The sequence below is a fragment of the Pseudophryne corroboree genome, chromosome 7 (assembly GCF_028390025.1).
Source record: "Pseudophryne corroboree isolate aPseCor3 chromosome 7, aPseCor3.hap2, whole genome shotgun sequence".
In the NCBI taxonomy this organism is placed as follows: domain Eukaryota; kingdom Metazoa; phylum Chordata; class Amphibia; order Anura; family Myobatrachidae; genus Pseudophryne; species Pseudophryne corroboree.
In genome coordinates this window covers 268983145-269000507 of record NC_086450.1, presented here as the reverse complement: position 1 = coordinate 269000507, position 17363 = coordinate 268983145, and the positions used below count along the sequence as shown (strand labels likewise).

Here is a 17363-nt window from a genome sequence, read left to right as displayed (position 1 = left end):
CTTACACGTAACATACACAGAAGTGCAGTTTATTCACATCCCCCCCTCCCACACACACATAAACATGCATAAATACACAGACACACACACACACACACACACACACACACACACACACACACACACACACACACACACACACACACACACACAGACTTTCTCACTTACTCTCCCTGGCTGGCAGGTTCAGGAGCAGCATGTCCTACTCTGTGGCACTGCACTCTGCTGGTCACCTGTACCTCAGCCCCCTCTACCCGTGTAGCTCTACCCCTTTTTGACCGATCATTTACTGCCACAGGAGGGGGAGAGGAGACGTCAAGCTGCCAGCGCTGCTGCCTGTCATGCAGGGACAGGCACAGCAGCTGGCAGCAGCAGGGAGGCCAGGCGAAGCAGCAGGGATGCAGAGCAGGGAGAGCGCCTCTCCAGTATGGTGCCTACCTGCTCTGCATCCCTTTGTTGAGCGGGTAACGCCGGGCCTGCGTGAGAAGGGAGATGATAGGTTAGGTTTTCTGGCTAGGAGTATTTGGGTGTAAGTAACTGACCAAAGCCTGGCACATATATGCAGTGTTGGATGGTTTTGGAGATGCCGCTGATGCAGCACATGGGCATAAATACACTATTTTATGTGCTATTTTCAACCTTAGTTTATTTACACCTATGTGTCCAACTCAACATGATCCCCCTCAATTATCAGAAATAATATGACAATGGGGGTAATCCTGAGTTGATCGCAGCAGCAAGTTTGTTAGCAATTGGGCAAAACCATGTGCACTGCAGGAGGGGTAGATATAACATGTGCAGAGAGAGTTAGATTTGGGTGGGTTATTTCGTTTCTGTGCAGGGTAAATACTGGCTGCTTTATTTTTACACTGCAATTTAGATTTCAGTTTGAATACACCCCACCAAAATCTAACTCTCTCTGCACATGTTATATCTGTCCCCCCTGCAGTGCACATGGGGGGGGGTGGTAATTCCAAGTTGATCGCAGCAGGAAATTTTTTAGCAGTTGGGCAAAACCATGTGCACTGCAGGGGGGGCAGATATAACATGTGCAGAGAGAGTTAGATTTGGGTGGGTTATTTTCTTTCCATGCAGGGTAAATACTGGCTGCTTTATTTTTACACTGCAATTTAGATTGCAGATTGCAGATTGAACTCACCACACCCAAATCTATCTCTCTCTGCACATGTTATATCTGCCCCCCCCCCCCCTGCAGTGCACATGGTTTTGCCCAACTGCTAAAAAATTTCCTGCTGCGATCAACTTGGAATTACCCCCATGGTTTTGCCCAACTGCTAACAAATTTGTTGCTGCGATCAACTCAGAATTAGGCCCAATGTTCCAATAGTTTTTTTATAATACGTATGTGGCCCACAAAGGGCAGCAGAGGGTGGCCATAGTGGACTGAAAAAATGGCAAGTCACAAGTCCCAGCTTTTGCTTTTAAAATGATGGAACAAGGCAGGAAATTGAAGATTACAATGTAGTATCAGAAATTTGTGGAACTGTGATATCAGATGTGATAAGCATATTTTTCTATTTTCCCGGAATTTTAGAAATTGGGAGCATTCTCCTGGGTTCTTCTGAAAGACGACCCTTCCACAGCTCTAGTGAAACAGGTGGGCCCAGGGAGTATTAATAATGATAATAATGTGATTTGGCTATGAACTGGATCTTCATGGTCCTACCCAAGCAGCATAATGACATAAGTAGCTTCATTACGTTGCAGAAGGGATGCAGCAATGGCACGCCCCATGGCACTATACTCCCATTCTTCATACTTGGACTGAACACAGCATTATTCTCTCCACAAACAGACTGATATTTTTATGGGTACTAAGTAGGTGCAAGTATGATTCTGTGCTTTCAATGAGAAGTTTTAAAGCTTCCAGGTGCACTTAATAAATAATAAATAAATAAATAAATAAGATAAAACATTCGAGCACAAAGTGACACATTCAATCATGACTAAATAAAGATATACAGTAGCTCAACTCCTGAAGATGAAGATTGGGACCATGTTCTCAGCACCCCAAAGGCTTCTATGGCTTATGCCAGATTCCAGCAGATCCAACTATGGGGGTATTTCAGACTTGATCAGTAGGGTACGTTTTTTGCAGCCCTGCATTCAGGTAGTCACCACCTACAGGGGGAGGTTATTAGCTCTGTGCAAGTGTGCATTCGCATTTGTAGCAGTCTCTGCTCAGCCCAGGACTTACTCTGCCGCTGCGTAGTGATCCTGGTGATTGGGGCCGGAGCTGACGTCAGACACCCTCCCTGAAAACGCCTGGTCCCTCCTGCGTTTCTCCGGACACTCCTGTAAAACTGTCAGTTGCCACCCACAAACGGCCTCTTCCTGTCATGCCTGTGCAATCGCTTTTTTTGCACCATCCCATGCTATGCACCGATGCCCGGTGCAGTCGTCAAATGCGCCGGCGCATTGCGATGCATACGCATGTGCAGTTCAAATCTGATCGCCCACTGTGCGAAAACACAGCACAGCAGTGATCAGGTCTGAATTACCCCCTATATATTTTACAAAGGATCTATTGAACCTCAAGTAGATTGTTTCAAATTGGAGGATCAGCATCTGATACCTGCCCTAAGTGCTCTGCTCGTGCTGCTGGTTTCTGGCATCTGCTCTGGCTGTGGGCCCGCGGGTATACACCTTTTGAGAGGAAGTGGTGACAAGTATCTGCAACACTGGTATTCAAATCCCCCTTATGAATCCTCGTATATGTACATTTGGATTAGAGTTGGAAGACTCTCTCCCTGCCTATTTTCAATTATGGGGAATATCCAAATAGCGCCGGTAATTTACTGGGGTTAATTGTCCCACCGGGTGTTATCCTATTAGCCCCAATAAGCCAGCATGAGCGGTGGTTAGCAAGAGGTTTCCTGTAGCTGCCCCAGGTGTCAGCTGCTGACAGCTCCCGGTGCTGCGCTGCTCGTCTGGCTCCCCGCGGTCACATGGCCACTCCCCCATCATGTGACCACTGCTGGGGGCGGGAGATAGGGGGGATGTGGGTCACGGCGCTGCCCCGGCTTCTCCGCCGGGGATCACCGTGCCGAGTGTCAGCTTCAAGTCCCAGGCTGTGGCGCCATGGCAGGCTGTTTCTCAAGAAAATACACAGGCTTCACTGAACCTGTGTGTTTTCGGGAGACAGGGCATTTTTTTTTTTACAGGCGATCAAATAGGACAGCCTGTAAAAAAATCGGTGAAAAAAATCGGGAAAAATCGCGAGAAACTTTAGTTTTTCACGCTTAATGTTTTACCGTGGGTAATAGGATACCCCCCATATGTTAATAATCTTCTTACTCTGCCCCGTGTCTGTATAGCTCGCACTTGGTTGGGTCATGACCAACCCTTTCCGGCAGCATGGTTAGCATTGGTCAACACCACCATTTCTCATGAGTGTTTTATGTATGCCAAACGTAAATGTTCAGGGAAATATGATAAGGTCTGGGGAAGAATTCACAATATTTTCTTGATCCCTCTGTTTAATTCTATATTGTGTTATCTATGATTTAAGCACTATTCTCTTGCCTCGGACACATGCTTACTTGCCTCCATGTCTACTTATATATTGATTTTATTACTATTGCTATACACTGCAGGGACATGCGGTGAGGTGAATGTCTGAGGAGGCACTGACTAGTACCAGAGCCAGATTTACACACAATATATGAGCCCAATGGTTCATGTTGGCATCATACACAGGTGCAGCAGTATATATTGCTGGAAATTTGCTGAGTTTTGATCAGAAATGTGCAGAAAAGATAGGCACTGCCTCCGTGATCAGTATGATTTACCTAAAAATCCCGACGGTCAAAATACAGACAACAATTGACTGATCATCAAAAAAGCAAGGTTGAGGCTGCGCTATATTTGATCAATGTGACAACAGTAGTGATGTATCAAATAATAACACAATTTATTTATGAAAAATTAATAAATGCTTCAATTTTAAGAGTAAATACACCATAAAAATGCATGCATCACTAATTAAAAATGTATGATTCATACGAAAGATAGTTTTGGGTTACCCAAACAGCCAGGAATTTGGAGAGGATTTAGTGTTAGGGAGTCCGTTCCAAAGTTGTTCCCCTGTAATTATAAAGTCCAGCATGAACAAAGTCTTGGAGGTAAGCAGTGTCCAATTGGATGACAAATTACCTTTAGAGGATGGTATGCTCCGGGATTTTTGATGGTGAGCTCCTCATGCAATAGGTAGGTAGGTACAACTCCTTGGTTCAGCTTGCTATTTGAAAGTCCTCCGAGTATAAGTTGGTGGTCTGGACAAAGTAGGGGATGGTCCGGTCCTTCGCTGTTAGATTCCTGGCGTGGGTCCCTGTACCCATGACGCGTTTCGCTGCAATCAACTGGCAGCTTTTTCAAAGGTATCAATGGTTTGGATATGTGGGGTTTCAATATGGTGGCTAATTAGCACCTGGTGGCATTGTTACATAATTACTGAGAAATATGCATATAAATATAACAAAAATACATAGAAGACAGACCTACTTCTCACAGAATGGGCTAAGTGTAGAGATAATTCAGTTTTTATTGTGATTCATTAATTTTAATATTGTGCTTAGCTTAGCAGCAAAGGTAAACAGGAAGCATGAGTATAATTAGCAGCCAATCATTAGATTTGTTGTTATGGAGACACAGCTCCATTCAATCATTATTGGTTAGGGGCATAGTTAAAAGTAACAAAGTATTTCACTCCTATATCGCGTCATCGGAGTCCCGATCACATGACCATTACTGCGCCACGAGACCGGAGCTCCGGCGGCGCCTGCCTGTATGGAGGAAGTGATCTCTGATCGGTCACCGTAGGAGGTACTTTCGCCCTCCGGCGGCAGCCGCCCATGTGTGGGAAGTCATCTGCGGGTGGCCCTGAACGCGCCACTTCCGCCCTCACCAACAAATCCCAGGTCACGTGGTCGCATCCGACCACATGACCATGGGATTGTGTGTTAGGCTCATTCTACATATAAATAAGGGTCACGTGACCGCAAAACGGCTCAATGACTTAAATAGAATAATTAGATTAATTATAACATTGCTGTATTGTATTGAACATTTTACTGGAGTGATATATATATATATATATATATATATATATATATATATAGAACCGATATAATAAGCGGAATTTATAAATTCCATAGAACCAGAAACAAAAAAAAACAGTACAGCTCGGAGTGGATAAGTTCAATTACCTTAATGACAATTGTGGTACCTAAAAGTACCTTTTAAGAGAACATATAAATATATATTGGATATATGTTAGTCACCCCATTAGTTTCTTATATTTATGGAGCTGAATAGGGGGAATCATTACCAACGGAATATAAAAAAAAAGTAACCAAGTATCAATTTAGATATAGATATATCTATATATCTGTATATCAGTAGGAGGTTTGTGTTAAAAATTCATAAAGTAAAAACAGTACCATAAATTAGTAGCGTTATACCAAGGGTTGATTTATGTCGGTAATTCATAATTAAATTTTAGTTTTTTATATTTTATCAATTGACAGAAGGAAAGAAAGGGGTGGGCTCCATCTAGTTATTATTCATTATATTATGGTATTCAATTCGACAGCCTCATTCAGGCCTCCTCCACGAGACCCACGCCAGGAATCTAACAGCGGAGGACCGGACCATCCCCTACTTTGTCCAGACCACCAACTTATACTCGGAGGACTTTCAAATAGCAAGCTGAACCAAGAAGTTGTACCTACCATATTGCATGAGGAGCTCACCATCAAAAATCCCGGTAATCTAATGGTAATTTGTCATCCAATTGGACACTGCTTACCTCCAAGACTTTGTTCATGCTGGACTTCATAATTACAGGGGAACAACTTTGGAACGGACTCCCTAACACTAAATCCTCTCCAAATTACTTGCTGTTTGGGTAACCCAAAATTATCTTTTGTATGAATCATACATTTTTAATTTTTAATTATTGATGCATGCATTTATATGGTGTATTTACTTTTAAAATAGAAGCATATATTAATTTTTCATAAATAAATTGTGTTATTATTAGATACATCACTACTGTTGTCACATTGATCAACTATAGCACATTCTCAACCTTGCTTTTTTGATAATCTATTGTGGAAGTGACTTCCCCTTCCTAGAGGCCGCTGCTTGGTGCAGCACCCCATACCTAGAGTGCCCGAGCACCCTTGGGTAACCTATTTGCATATACGAACAATTGACTGATGGTCAAACTACCGACATGGTCAAAATACCAACATTTAAAATACTGACGCAGTCAAAAATACCGACAGGTCAAAAATTAGACACGTGCTTTAAAAAAAATGCTATGTATGTCGACATAGGTCGACATGGACACCATATAAGTGCGGTCGCCATGCTTCAGGCACTATTATATTCCCCCTTCATGTCCATTGGGATGGTAAAGTATGAACAAGTCGGTTTCAATGAAAAAATCAGGATAAACTAATGTCGATTTTTTGACCTGTCGACATTTTCAATGTCAGTATTTTGACCGTGTCGACATTTGTAATGTCGGTATTCTGACCTTGTCGGTATTTTGACCATTGGTCAATGGCTGTCGGTATTTTGACCGTTGGGATTTTGATTGTAGGAAAATTGACCGCATCCCCTGCCTCCCATGCCATAGACTTTTTACTCCAGAGTTTTGACTATAAAAATGATTACAATAATACAAAGAAGATATTTCTAGTATACTGTATTCTTTGTATTTTTCATATACTTTATACAGTCAAAACTCTGGTTTACACTTCAGTATGACATGAAAGGCTCTGCCTCACCTCACCGCACGCCACTGCTATACAGGGCTATTCACTTTACTGTTTGGATTATGGGAGTCATTCCGAGTTGATCGCTCACTAGCAGTTTTTAGCAGCCGTGCAAACGCTATGCCGCCTCCCACTGGGAGTGTATTTTAGCTTAGCTGAAGTGAGAACGAAAGGATCGCAGAGCGGCTTCAAAATAATTTTGTGCAGCTTCAGAGTAGCTTCAGACCTACTCAGCGCTTGTGATCATTTCAGACTGTTCAGTTCCTGTTTTGACATCATGAACACGCCCTGCGTTCACCCAGCCACGCCTGCGTTTTTCCTGGCACGCCTGCGTTTTTTCGAACACTCCCTGAAAACGGTCAGTTGACACCCAGAAACGCCCTCTTCCTGTCAATCACTCTGCGGCCAGCAGTGCGACTGAAAAGCTTCGCTAGACCTTGTGTGAAACTACATTGTTCGTTGTAATAGTATTATGCGCGTGCGCATTGTGCCGCATGCGCAGAAGTGCCTTTTTTTGCCTGATCGCTGCATAGCGAATGAAAGCAGCTAGCGATCAACTCGGAATGACCCCCTATATACGATTTGCACTATTCCCAAAATATCTATTTGACATTGAATATTCCTTGGTTTTGTCGTCTGCTCTATTAACTGTGGGCTCTGTGCTGCATTATTTCTTCCATACAACTTTATCACTGTCTGTGTTTACTGCTGTACCACAGGAAATGCATATGCATTTTTTTTTGTTCTTTAAAGTAATTGTTTTTTGTTCTTATTTCTGCTTATTACCAAAAAACAATAAAATACACTTGATTTAAAAAAATAAAGGTGTAGCTGAGAGTAAAGTTAGTATATTACAAGAAAAATATCTGTGGTAATAGGCTGGACTTTGCAGTGACGTTTTCACCTTTTATTATATATAACTATACTCTGTAATCAGTTTCCTTTTGGTAGTATAATGCAGTATAATAAAGCCGCACAGCTCACTCCCAATATCTCCTGCTTTCCATAGTGTCACTCTGTTTCTCTGAGTGCTTGTTTTGTCACTGCCTGTTGCTGAATACAAGAACAGTTTAAACTATAATTTGTAAAAAAAGCCCTGCTCCATGCACGCCACGCAATATTCTCCCAGACACATAGAGAAGGCTGGAATGTAACCATGTTCATGCTGCACCTCCCTGCAGTTATTCCTTGAGAGACAATTATATTTCAGTAGGCTGTGGGGCAGGCTGTGAGTTAAGAAATGTCATGTACTTCTCACATACACTATAGTATAGATGTAGCCATGCTCATCTTTGCTGCAATGTAGCATGCTGCAACACAATTTTGCTGCATGACGTGTCAGGCTGCGACTATTCATTCATTCCTTAAGGAATAAATGAAGTGATTTTTGGATGTGAAAGTCGCAGCCTGGCACGCCGTGCAGCATGACGCATTGCAGTAAGATGAGCATGGCTACATCTGTACATAGCACATTTTGTAGTTTTAGGGCAAACCTTTTATATATGAATCACATGAACTAATACTAAACATTTCCAACCTCCCCTCCAGAAGAGTGCCGAACAGGAATATCAGTGGGGTAAATGCATGGCATGGCGGAATGATTTGCATCATCAAGGCCCCACCCACTACAGTGCAGAACTCCCAACAAATAACCACTATACATACAGTAAGTACCGCTGTATTACCGAGATTTGCAGCAATTTACACCTACCTGAGAGAATGATTCCTGCAGAGCTCATGCTGACGCTCCTGAAGAATTTCAAAAATGTTTGGTTGACGCAAGAATGCAACAATTTTTTCATTGTAACCTGAAACAATCCATAAAGGTAGGGTAAGTGAATTTAATATTATCAGAAATAAAAAATAATAATTTGGGAAATAAAATTTTATGCCAATTTTATAATTTATTAAAAAAATATACTAAATATATTAAAATTATTTAGTGAAGTAAAATATTTTCTTTATCAATAGGTGCACAAAGTATCATGGATTGATTCCAATGATAGTATGCATGTTTTATTTACACACCCAGCAATGGCAAGCAGAATCTTTAGGTAGTTTATAACGAAACAAGCAAAACTCAGACAAGGGGGTAATTCCAAGTTGATCGCAGTAGGAAATTTTTTAGCAGTTGGGCAAAACCATGTGCACTGCAGGGGAGGCAGATATAACATTTGCAGAGAGAGTTAGATTTGGGTGGGTTATTTTGTTTCTGTGCAGGGTAAATACTGGCTGCTTTATTTTTACACTGCAATTTAGATTGCAGATTGAACTCACCACACCCAAATCTCTCTCTCTCTGCACATGTTATATCTGCCCCCCCTGCAGTGCACATGGTTTTGCCCAACTGCTAAAAGATTTCCTGCTGCGATCAACTTGGAATTACCCCCCCATGTGCACTGCAGGGGAGGCAGATTTAACATGTGCAGAGAGAGTTAGATTTGGGTGTGGTGTGTTCAATCTGCAATCTAAATTGCAGTGTAAAAATAAAGCAGCCAGTATTTACCCTGCACAGAAACAAAATAACCCACCCAAATCTAACTCTCTCTGCAAATGTTATATCTGCCCCCCCTGCAGTGCACATGGTTTTGCCCAACTGCTAAAAAATTTCCTGCTGCGATCAACTTAGAATTACCCCCTATGTTCAAAGCTCTCCATTTTGGTCTGCACTCTGTCAATGCATGCTGCTACTTGACATATAAATAGAGCATGTATATATTTTCTGTTCAGTGAATATAATATCATAAAAATAAGGGGCAATAAATGCTTTTATGCATGTCAATAGCTAGATCTTCAAAATTAAGACATGTTTTTGAACTTTTCCACTAAAGTACTTATACCTACTGCATACCCGCAATGCACTAGGGATATGCTCACAGAACTCCACTGCTACCCTGACTCTGTGGATACATCTGCAAAACCTATATACCTATATACAGTACTTTGGGTAAAATTATGTGAACTGTTGTAACCCCTTCTTCCCCCCCTAGGGGTAACTAATATTTATGTGCCTCCACCTACGCCTTAAAAATGTCTGTAGTATATTGGAGTGGACATGAGAATAGCCCCTGCTAGTATATTTTGTTACCTATTATTTTGACAGTAAGTACACCCGAAAGTTGACAACTTATTTTAACAAATGTGCACACCAATGAAAAGAAACACATTTATTGCTCTGTGTCACTTCTTCTGGCTGCAACATAAATGGTTATACTTGGCATTTATAAGCTATCAGCATACAAGGCATAACACTAACCTTATAATATAATTACTGATATCAAACCAAATAACACGTTTTCGCTAGTCTGTATGCATGGCCATGCTACTGTGGTGCACTTAACCAAATCCTGTAGTTTGTTGCAAGTTTTCTTTTGTTTATGTGAGGTAGTTGTATTCAGGATCCAAGTAACAGTAGTTATATGCAGGGCTGGTTCTTGCCCTTGTGGCGCCCCGGGCAAAAAAACACACAAAAAACAAAACAAAACAAAACCCTGTTAGGGGCGTGGCTTAATACGGGGGTGTGGTCAGTTACGCCCCCATTTGTAGCGCCGCAGAAAAGAAAAAAAAAAGTATACTTACATCCCCGCTCCTGATTCCAGACCTCCGCCAGTGCCGCTCCTCTCATCGAATGCATAGACACTAGAGGTCAATTATGACCCCTAGCATCTGTGCCACAATGCTGTGCGGTGCGCGATGACGTCAGCGCGCACCGCACAGCAAAGGCCCTCTCCACGAAGGGAAACTAGACGCGTAGCATCTGGTTCCCTTCACGGCGGGGGACCAGCGGGGGGGGCCACAGCGGGGGGCTCCCGGGCACTGCGAGGGGCACAGTGGCGGATCTTGCCATGGTGCGGCGCCCTCCGGATGGCGCCGGCGCCCTCCGGAAGGCGGCGCCTTGGGCAAAAGTCCTGCTTGCCCGTGGCAAGATCCGCTACTGGTTATATGGTTAACTTCTAGAGAGGTGGCACATATGCATATATACATATACAGTATATCGTAGTATAGGGAGTTAGTAAAAGTCTGCTTTAGATCCAAATGTGTTCCTTAGTTGTAATCTCTACAGTTATAAGGAGATTTAGTTCATTCTTGTAGTACTATATCTCAGTTTATTCGTTCTGCTAGCAAGGCTGTTAGGGAATCTGGTTCCGGCATATGAGAGTGAGCAGCTTCTCCCTGTAGCTCCGCACCCCACCCTGCATTAAACCTGTCAGCCTCATGCAGACACCGCTCTCGGTCACCTTGACGTCCAGTCGCTGGGATGGACAAGTTCCTTGGAGCCCCGGTTCCCGCTAAACAGTCTCCCGCTCCACAACAACAGCGCCAGGAGAAGCGCTGGGGAGACCATAACATGGCGCCGCGTCCAGACAACGCCCAGGGGACGCCAGCGGCGAAAAAGCTGATCTCGGATACTGAAGGTGATTCTATCAGTAGTCTTGACCGTAAAGGTATCTCCTCTTTCTCATATGAGGAACTAGTAATGGCTATGCAGACCACTATGGCGCTGCTACTTCAGAAAACTGTTGTTGATATTACTGCTCAAATTAACCGTCTATCTGACCATTTATCAGAAGCTGAAACACCCATAGGAGAAAATATGGATAACATCCACACTTTACAGAAATCAGTGCATGCTTTAAAACTTGATAACAAATGTCTATCTGAGAAATTAGATAATATTGAAAATAGGACATGTCGCAATAATCTGCGGTTTACTGGGCTGTCTGAGCCAATTAAAGGGTATCAATTGGAGCATTTTGTTCGTAATATGCTTCCTAAACTGCTCCATATTGAATCAGCTTGCGCAGATGTTTTTGGTTAGATCAACACAGAGGACTCGTGGACACTCGCTCAGGTTAGAGGAGAGGAGATTCCGCACAATACGGCGTAAAGGCTTTTCCACGGTAAGGACAATACGTGTTTGGAATTCCCTGCCCGAGGGAGTTGTAATGGCGGAATCTGTCAACACCTTTAAGAATGGGTTAGATAAATTCCTAATGGATAAGGATATCCAGGGGTATGGTGCATAGTCATGCATTATAGTTACTATAAATAGGGATAAAATACAACGGCTGACAGCAGCATCAGTCAGAAATTTTAGTCAAATCATCATGCATAGGAGACCACAAATAGGTTGAACTCGATGGACAATTGTCTTTTTTCAACCTCAGATACTATGTTACTATGTTACTATGTAGATATTGTGCTAGAAAGAGTCCACAGAATTGGTGAGCTGAAACTTTCATCACGACAGAAACCAAGAGTGGTCATATTTAAAACGCTGAATTTTTTGCATAAGCAAATTATATGTACTGCATCTCAGAAAACTAATCCTATTAAATGGGAAGGTCATACCCTTCATTTGTTTCAAGACTTTTCAGTAGAACTTTCCAGAGCCCGACGCTCTTTTTCATCAGTATGCACTGCATTAGTACAAGCAAACCATAAGTTCTATATGATGTTCTCCGCCAGGCTTAGGATCTTCACAGAATTTGGCTTTGTTGACTTTACCAACGCTGCAGATGCTACAGCATATATAAATGTGGAGACTGAAGGGACTGAGTCTGAAGACATCACAGACTCTCCGACTGTGTGAGATCGCTTCTTTTCTGATCTATGCATATGTTATCCATCCTGATATAGATTGCTATTTGTCTTATTCCCTATTTTTTTTTTAAGTACAATATGCCATCCATGAATATTTATAAATCTTTTTTCTAACTTTGACATATGGTCGTTTCTGATGATATACTAATGATATTATGTTGATGTCATATTTTCCAATTTAAGGCAGAATATTATTCTTATTTTTTATTTTTTTGTCTCTATCCATAGCCAAATATGGCTATTAGTTTTTATTATTTTCTTTAAATACTCCATGTGTAAGTGGCAAGGGTTATGGAGTCCTGCCGGTTTTTTATTTTTCAGTGTTTTGACATTTTCCCTGATGTTTGTTATCCTGGTGATACGGATACAAGGCTGTTTCTGGAAGTCCCTGTTCGAAATATTACTGCTTCTATGTTTTTGTTTATTGTCTTTTGTCTTCCCTCACCCTCATGTCTTTCCCTACCTCTCTCCTCTTCCTTTATCTGGCAGTCCGTATTTGCTCATTAATAAACAAAAGGGAGAAAGAAGAAGTCTCTTGTGTGGGCGCACTCATTAATGGTAGTTAAATAACTAGAATGAATAACACTAGGTTGATTAGTCAGCAGATAAAACAAAATTTATTTGGAAATATTAAGAATATAATTGCCCCTGGTTGAGGAGATGTGAATGATCCCAGATAAAAATGTTCTGGTCCTGCCTCAGGAAATGAGATGGAGAGGGGTAGAGACACTGCAAGTCATAAACCCTTTCTCACCCGGCCAGTACAGATGATCTGTATTAATGAGATCAATTAAGTCAATTGATTTTAGATTCTGTCATAATCCTAATGAAGAAATAACAGCTATTATGGCAATAAGTAATAATAGAAACAAATCAAAGGATATACCAGGGTAAAGAAAGAAAAGGATAGGAACAAATGGTGATGCTGCTGTTGGAGTCACATACCACACATCATATGCAATGATTGATGTTCTACAACACTGAGTATTCCCTGTGAGTCTCCACCTCAGGTACTAACTCAGCCCACACTGTTTCGCTTCCAAGATCGGACGAGATCGGGCATTAGCAGTGTGGTTTGATAGTAGAAGGATTTGGTCAGACGTCCAATGAGAGTGCACCTATATAGGGGGGGATAATTAGCTGGGTCTTATAGATACAGTGTGGATCTGCTTTTTGTGTTAGGCAGGAGACATCAAGTCCCACACCGGTGGTATTGTGTCCCTGGATCACAAATGAGAGTCCACGAAAAAGGAAGATATATAGATTTATGAAAAAAAACGAAGATATATAGATTTATGAAAAAAAACCTAGAAAGGATAATGGAGATCAATTAGGCTGTAGTTATTAGGAACGGGTGATAAAAATTACCCGTCCGTATAGATACAAATGGATAAAGAAACACGGATCAAGAAATTTTTTTTATATATATGTGTACATTGGTACTGGTGTAAGGTACAGAAAATATGTCAAAGATAATTGTAGATACAAATAAATAGTACTGGTATATGCAATGAAATAATCACTAGTGACATGGGTGTCATTAGAAACACTTTGTGTGAATTGGAGCTGTTATAATCATTAGGATATAGGGAAATAGACATGAAATTCTCATATACACACAGGAAGTGAGCAAGCCCCACAGGGGTGAAACATGTTTTCCATTCCAATGGGTCCTGTTTTGTCCAACTGCAAGTGATTCACTCCTAGCCTCAGGTCAGATCATTCCATCCTGCCATTCTGGGCTAATTTTTGCCCAGCTGTCATAGAAATTGTATCTATATCCGTGCAGCTTCATTTATGCCTTTTTCCAGGCTTATGCATCTTAGTTTATTGCATCAGGATTAAAAACTGCATTTTATAGGAAAGAAATACTGCATTCTTCTTTGACTTTCCTCCTGCAGATCCTGTTGTCATATTGCTGCATGGGTTATATGAGAATTTCATGTCTATTTCCCTATATCCTAATGATTATAACAGCTCCAATTCACACAAAGTGTTTCTAATGACACCCATGTCACTAGTGATTATTTCATTGCATATACCAGTACTATTTATTTGTATCTACAATTATCTTTGACATATTTTCTGTTCCTTACACCAGTACCAATGTACACATATATATAAAAAAAATTTCTTGATCCGTGTTTCTTTATCCATTTGTATCTATACGGACGGGTAATTTTTATCACCCGTTCCTAATAACTACAGCCTAATTGATCTCCATTATCCTTTCTAGGGTTTTTTTCATAAATCTATATATCTTCGTTTTTTTTCATAAATCTATATATCTTCCTTTTTCGTGGACTCTCATTTGTGATCCAGGGACACAATACCACCAGTGTGGGACTTGATGTCTCCTGCCTAACACAAAAAGCAGATCCACACTGTATCTATAAGACCCAGCTAATTATCCCCCCCTATATAGGTGCACTCTCATTGGACGTCTGACCAAATCCTTCTACTATCAAACCACACTGCTAATGCCCGATCTCGTCCGATCTTGGAAGCGAAACAGTGTGGGCTGAGTTAGTACCTGAGGTGGAGACTCACAGGGAATACTCAGTGTTGTAGAACATCAATCATTGCATATGATGTGTGGTATGTGACTCCAACAGCAGCATCACCATTTGTTCCTATCCTTTTCTTTCTTTACCCTGGTATATCCTTTGATTTGTTTCTATTATTACTTATTGCCATAATAGCTGTTATTTCTTCATTAGGATTATGACAGAATCTAAAATCAATTGACTTAATTGATCTCATTAATACAGATCATCTGTACTGGCCGGGTGAGAAAGGGTTTATGACTTGCAGTGTCTCTACCCCTCTCCATCTCATTTCCTGAGGCAGGACCAGAACATTTTTATCTGGGATCATTCACATCTCCTCAACCAGGGGCAATTATATTCTTAATATTTCCAAATAAATTTTGTTTTATCTGCTGACTAATCAACCTAGTGTTATTCATTCTAGTTATTTAACTACCATTAATGAGTGCGCCCACACAAGAGCCTTCTTCTTTCTCCCTTTTGTTTATGCATATGTCACTGGCTCTGGGCGCACCCCCAAACTGGACATTATATTAAAGATTTTACTTGAAAATTGTCCAAATTTGGTTTTTCTGTAATCAAAAACTATTTTTAGACCGGTGCCGGGTCGCCCCCTTTGTGTAACCGTATTTGCTCATTCTCAATTTTTCTTTATAAATGTCTATTAAAATAGGCTCACTTAATATAAGGGGTATTCATACTCCGTTCTAAGCGTAGAACACTGTTGACGTATCTTAACAAACAAAACACTGATGTCATCTGCCTACAGGAAACACACTTACTGCAGGCAGAAGTGAAAAAACTTCAAATTATGAACTGGACCCTACTGGGTTCTGCTTCTTTAAATACTAAATCATGTGGTGTGGCGGTATTAGCAAAGAAAGTTTTGAATGCTCATGTGACTTCTATTTGTGTGGATCCTCATGGCAGATACTTGATTGTGTGTATAACTGTGGCAGGTCTTTTACTATTTGTAATGTATATGCCCCTACTCAATATAAAAAGTCGATCTTTATTGAATTATTGGCAAAATTAAATTTTTATGTTCCATCCACTTTAATAATTTGCAGAGATCTTAATTTAGTATCCTCACAATTTTTAGATAGATCCCCTACTCCTAAACGAATATCCCCTCTCCCGAAAATAGGTGTGCCATTTCTTATTAACTCTCTAAACTTTGTAGATACTTGGAGAGCTCTTAATCCCACAGAAAGGGATTTCACCTGTTTGTCACCAACACATGATACTTGGTCTAGAATAGACTATATTTTAATAGCTGAATCTTTTTTCCAAAAAATTGTTTCAGCCACCATTGACCCTCCAGTGTTATCAGATCATGCTATGATTAATATTGTTTTGGATTTTAGAAAGTCTGGTGATGCCAAACCTATGTGGAGATTCCCTTCCCATTTGTCCCAGTCTCAAGGCTTACGCGACAAACTCCTCACAGTATGGAATAATTATTGTATTTTGAATGCTGACTTTGCGATCTCTAACCCTCCTATTTTCTGGCAAGCAGCAAAGGCGTTGATTCCAGGAGAACTGATTGCGTTTGTTTCAAAAAGTAAAAAACAGCATAAGCACAATTATCTTGAATTACAAAATAAGTTATCTGAAGCCTTTCAATTATTGAAATGATGTCCTTCATCTGAAAATAAATCTGCTTATCAAGATGCTAAATTACATTTTAATGAGTTCCTTCAATTAAATAAAGACAAATATCTTTTCAACGTTCATTCTAAATTTTATAAATTTGGAAACAAAATTGTAAGGCTTCTAACTAACTTATTACGGGGTTCTCAATCACAAATGGTTGTACATCCTCTTTTGCAACCAGATGGTTCAATGACGGACTCTGGTGCGCAAATTGTAAATATTATGAAAACATTTTAGGAAAATCTTTACTCTTTCCCAGTTAATCCCGAAAGAGTCCATTCGAGATTCTAATTCTTCTTCCTACTCTCATTATTTTCCTACTTATTCTTATTGGGATTCTTTACCATCACCTCAACTTTCTGAACCACTAGCACAACAATTAATAAACCCCTTCAGAAGTCTCTTGGGCTATTAGACAATTGAAATTGGCCAAAGCTCCAGGCCCTGACGGATTCTCGAATGAGTTTTATAAACTATTGGGTCCACACAGAGCCGGCCCTAACCAATATGATGCCCTAGGCAAGATTTTGACTGGTGCCCCCTAGCACCGCCGCTAGTTCTGCAGGAGATTCCTGGCTTGAGTCAGCTGGCAGCTCTGCTAACGTCGGGTGCCTTTTGTTTATGGAAATGCATCATATTATTTGCATTTCTATGTGGCTAGGATGCACAAGCAGCTTCTGCTGATTAAAATGATATGCAGCATGCCTATATTCTGTGTGCAACTATGGCTGTATCTGCATACGAAATG

The 17363-nt window shown here is 40.9% G+C and overlaps 1 protein-coding gene across 7 annotated transcripts in view; it reads right to left on the bottom strand.

Annotated features, from left to right (window-relative positions):
- Positions 1 to 17363, bottom strand: part of HECW2 (HECT, C2 and WW domain containing E3 ubiquitin protein ligase 2) — a 1325610-nt gene that overhangs the window by 217434 nt on the left and 1090813 nt on the right. For all 7 annotated transcript variants that reach the window (XM_063934135.1, XM_063934134.1, XM_063934138.1 and 4 more), the window contains one exon: positions 8518 to 8614. In XM_063934135.1, coding sequence (XP_063790205.1) covers positions 8518 to 8614 — 97 coding nt within the window. The remainder of the gene's footprint in view (positions 1 to 8517; positions 8615 to 17363) is intronic.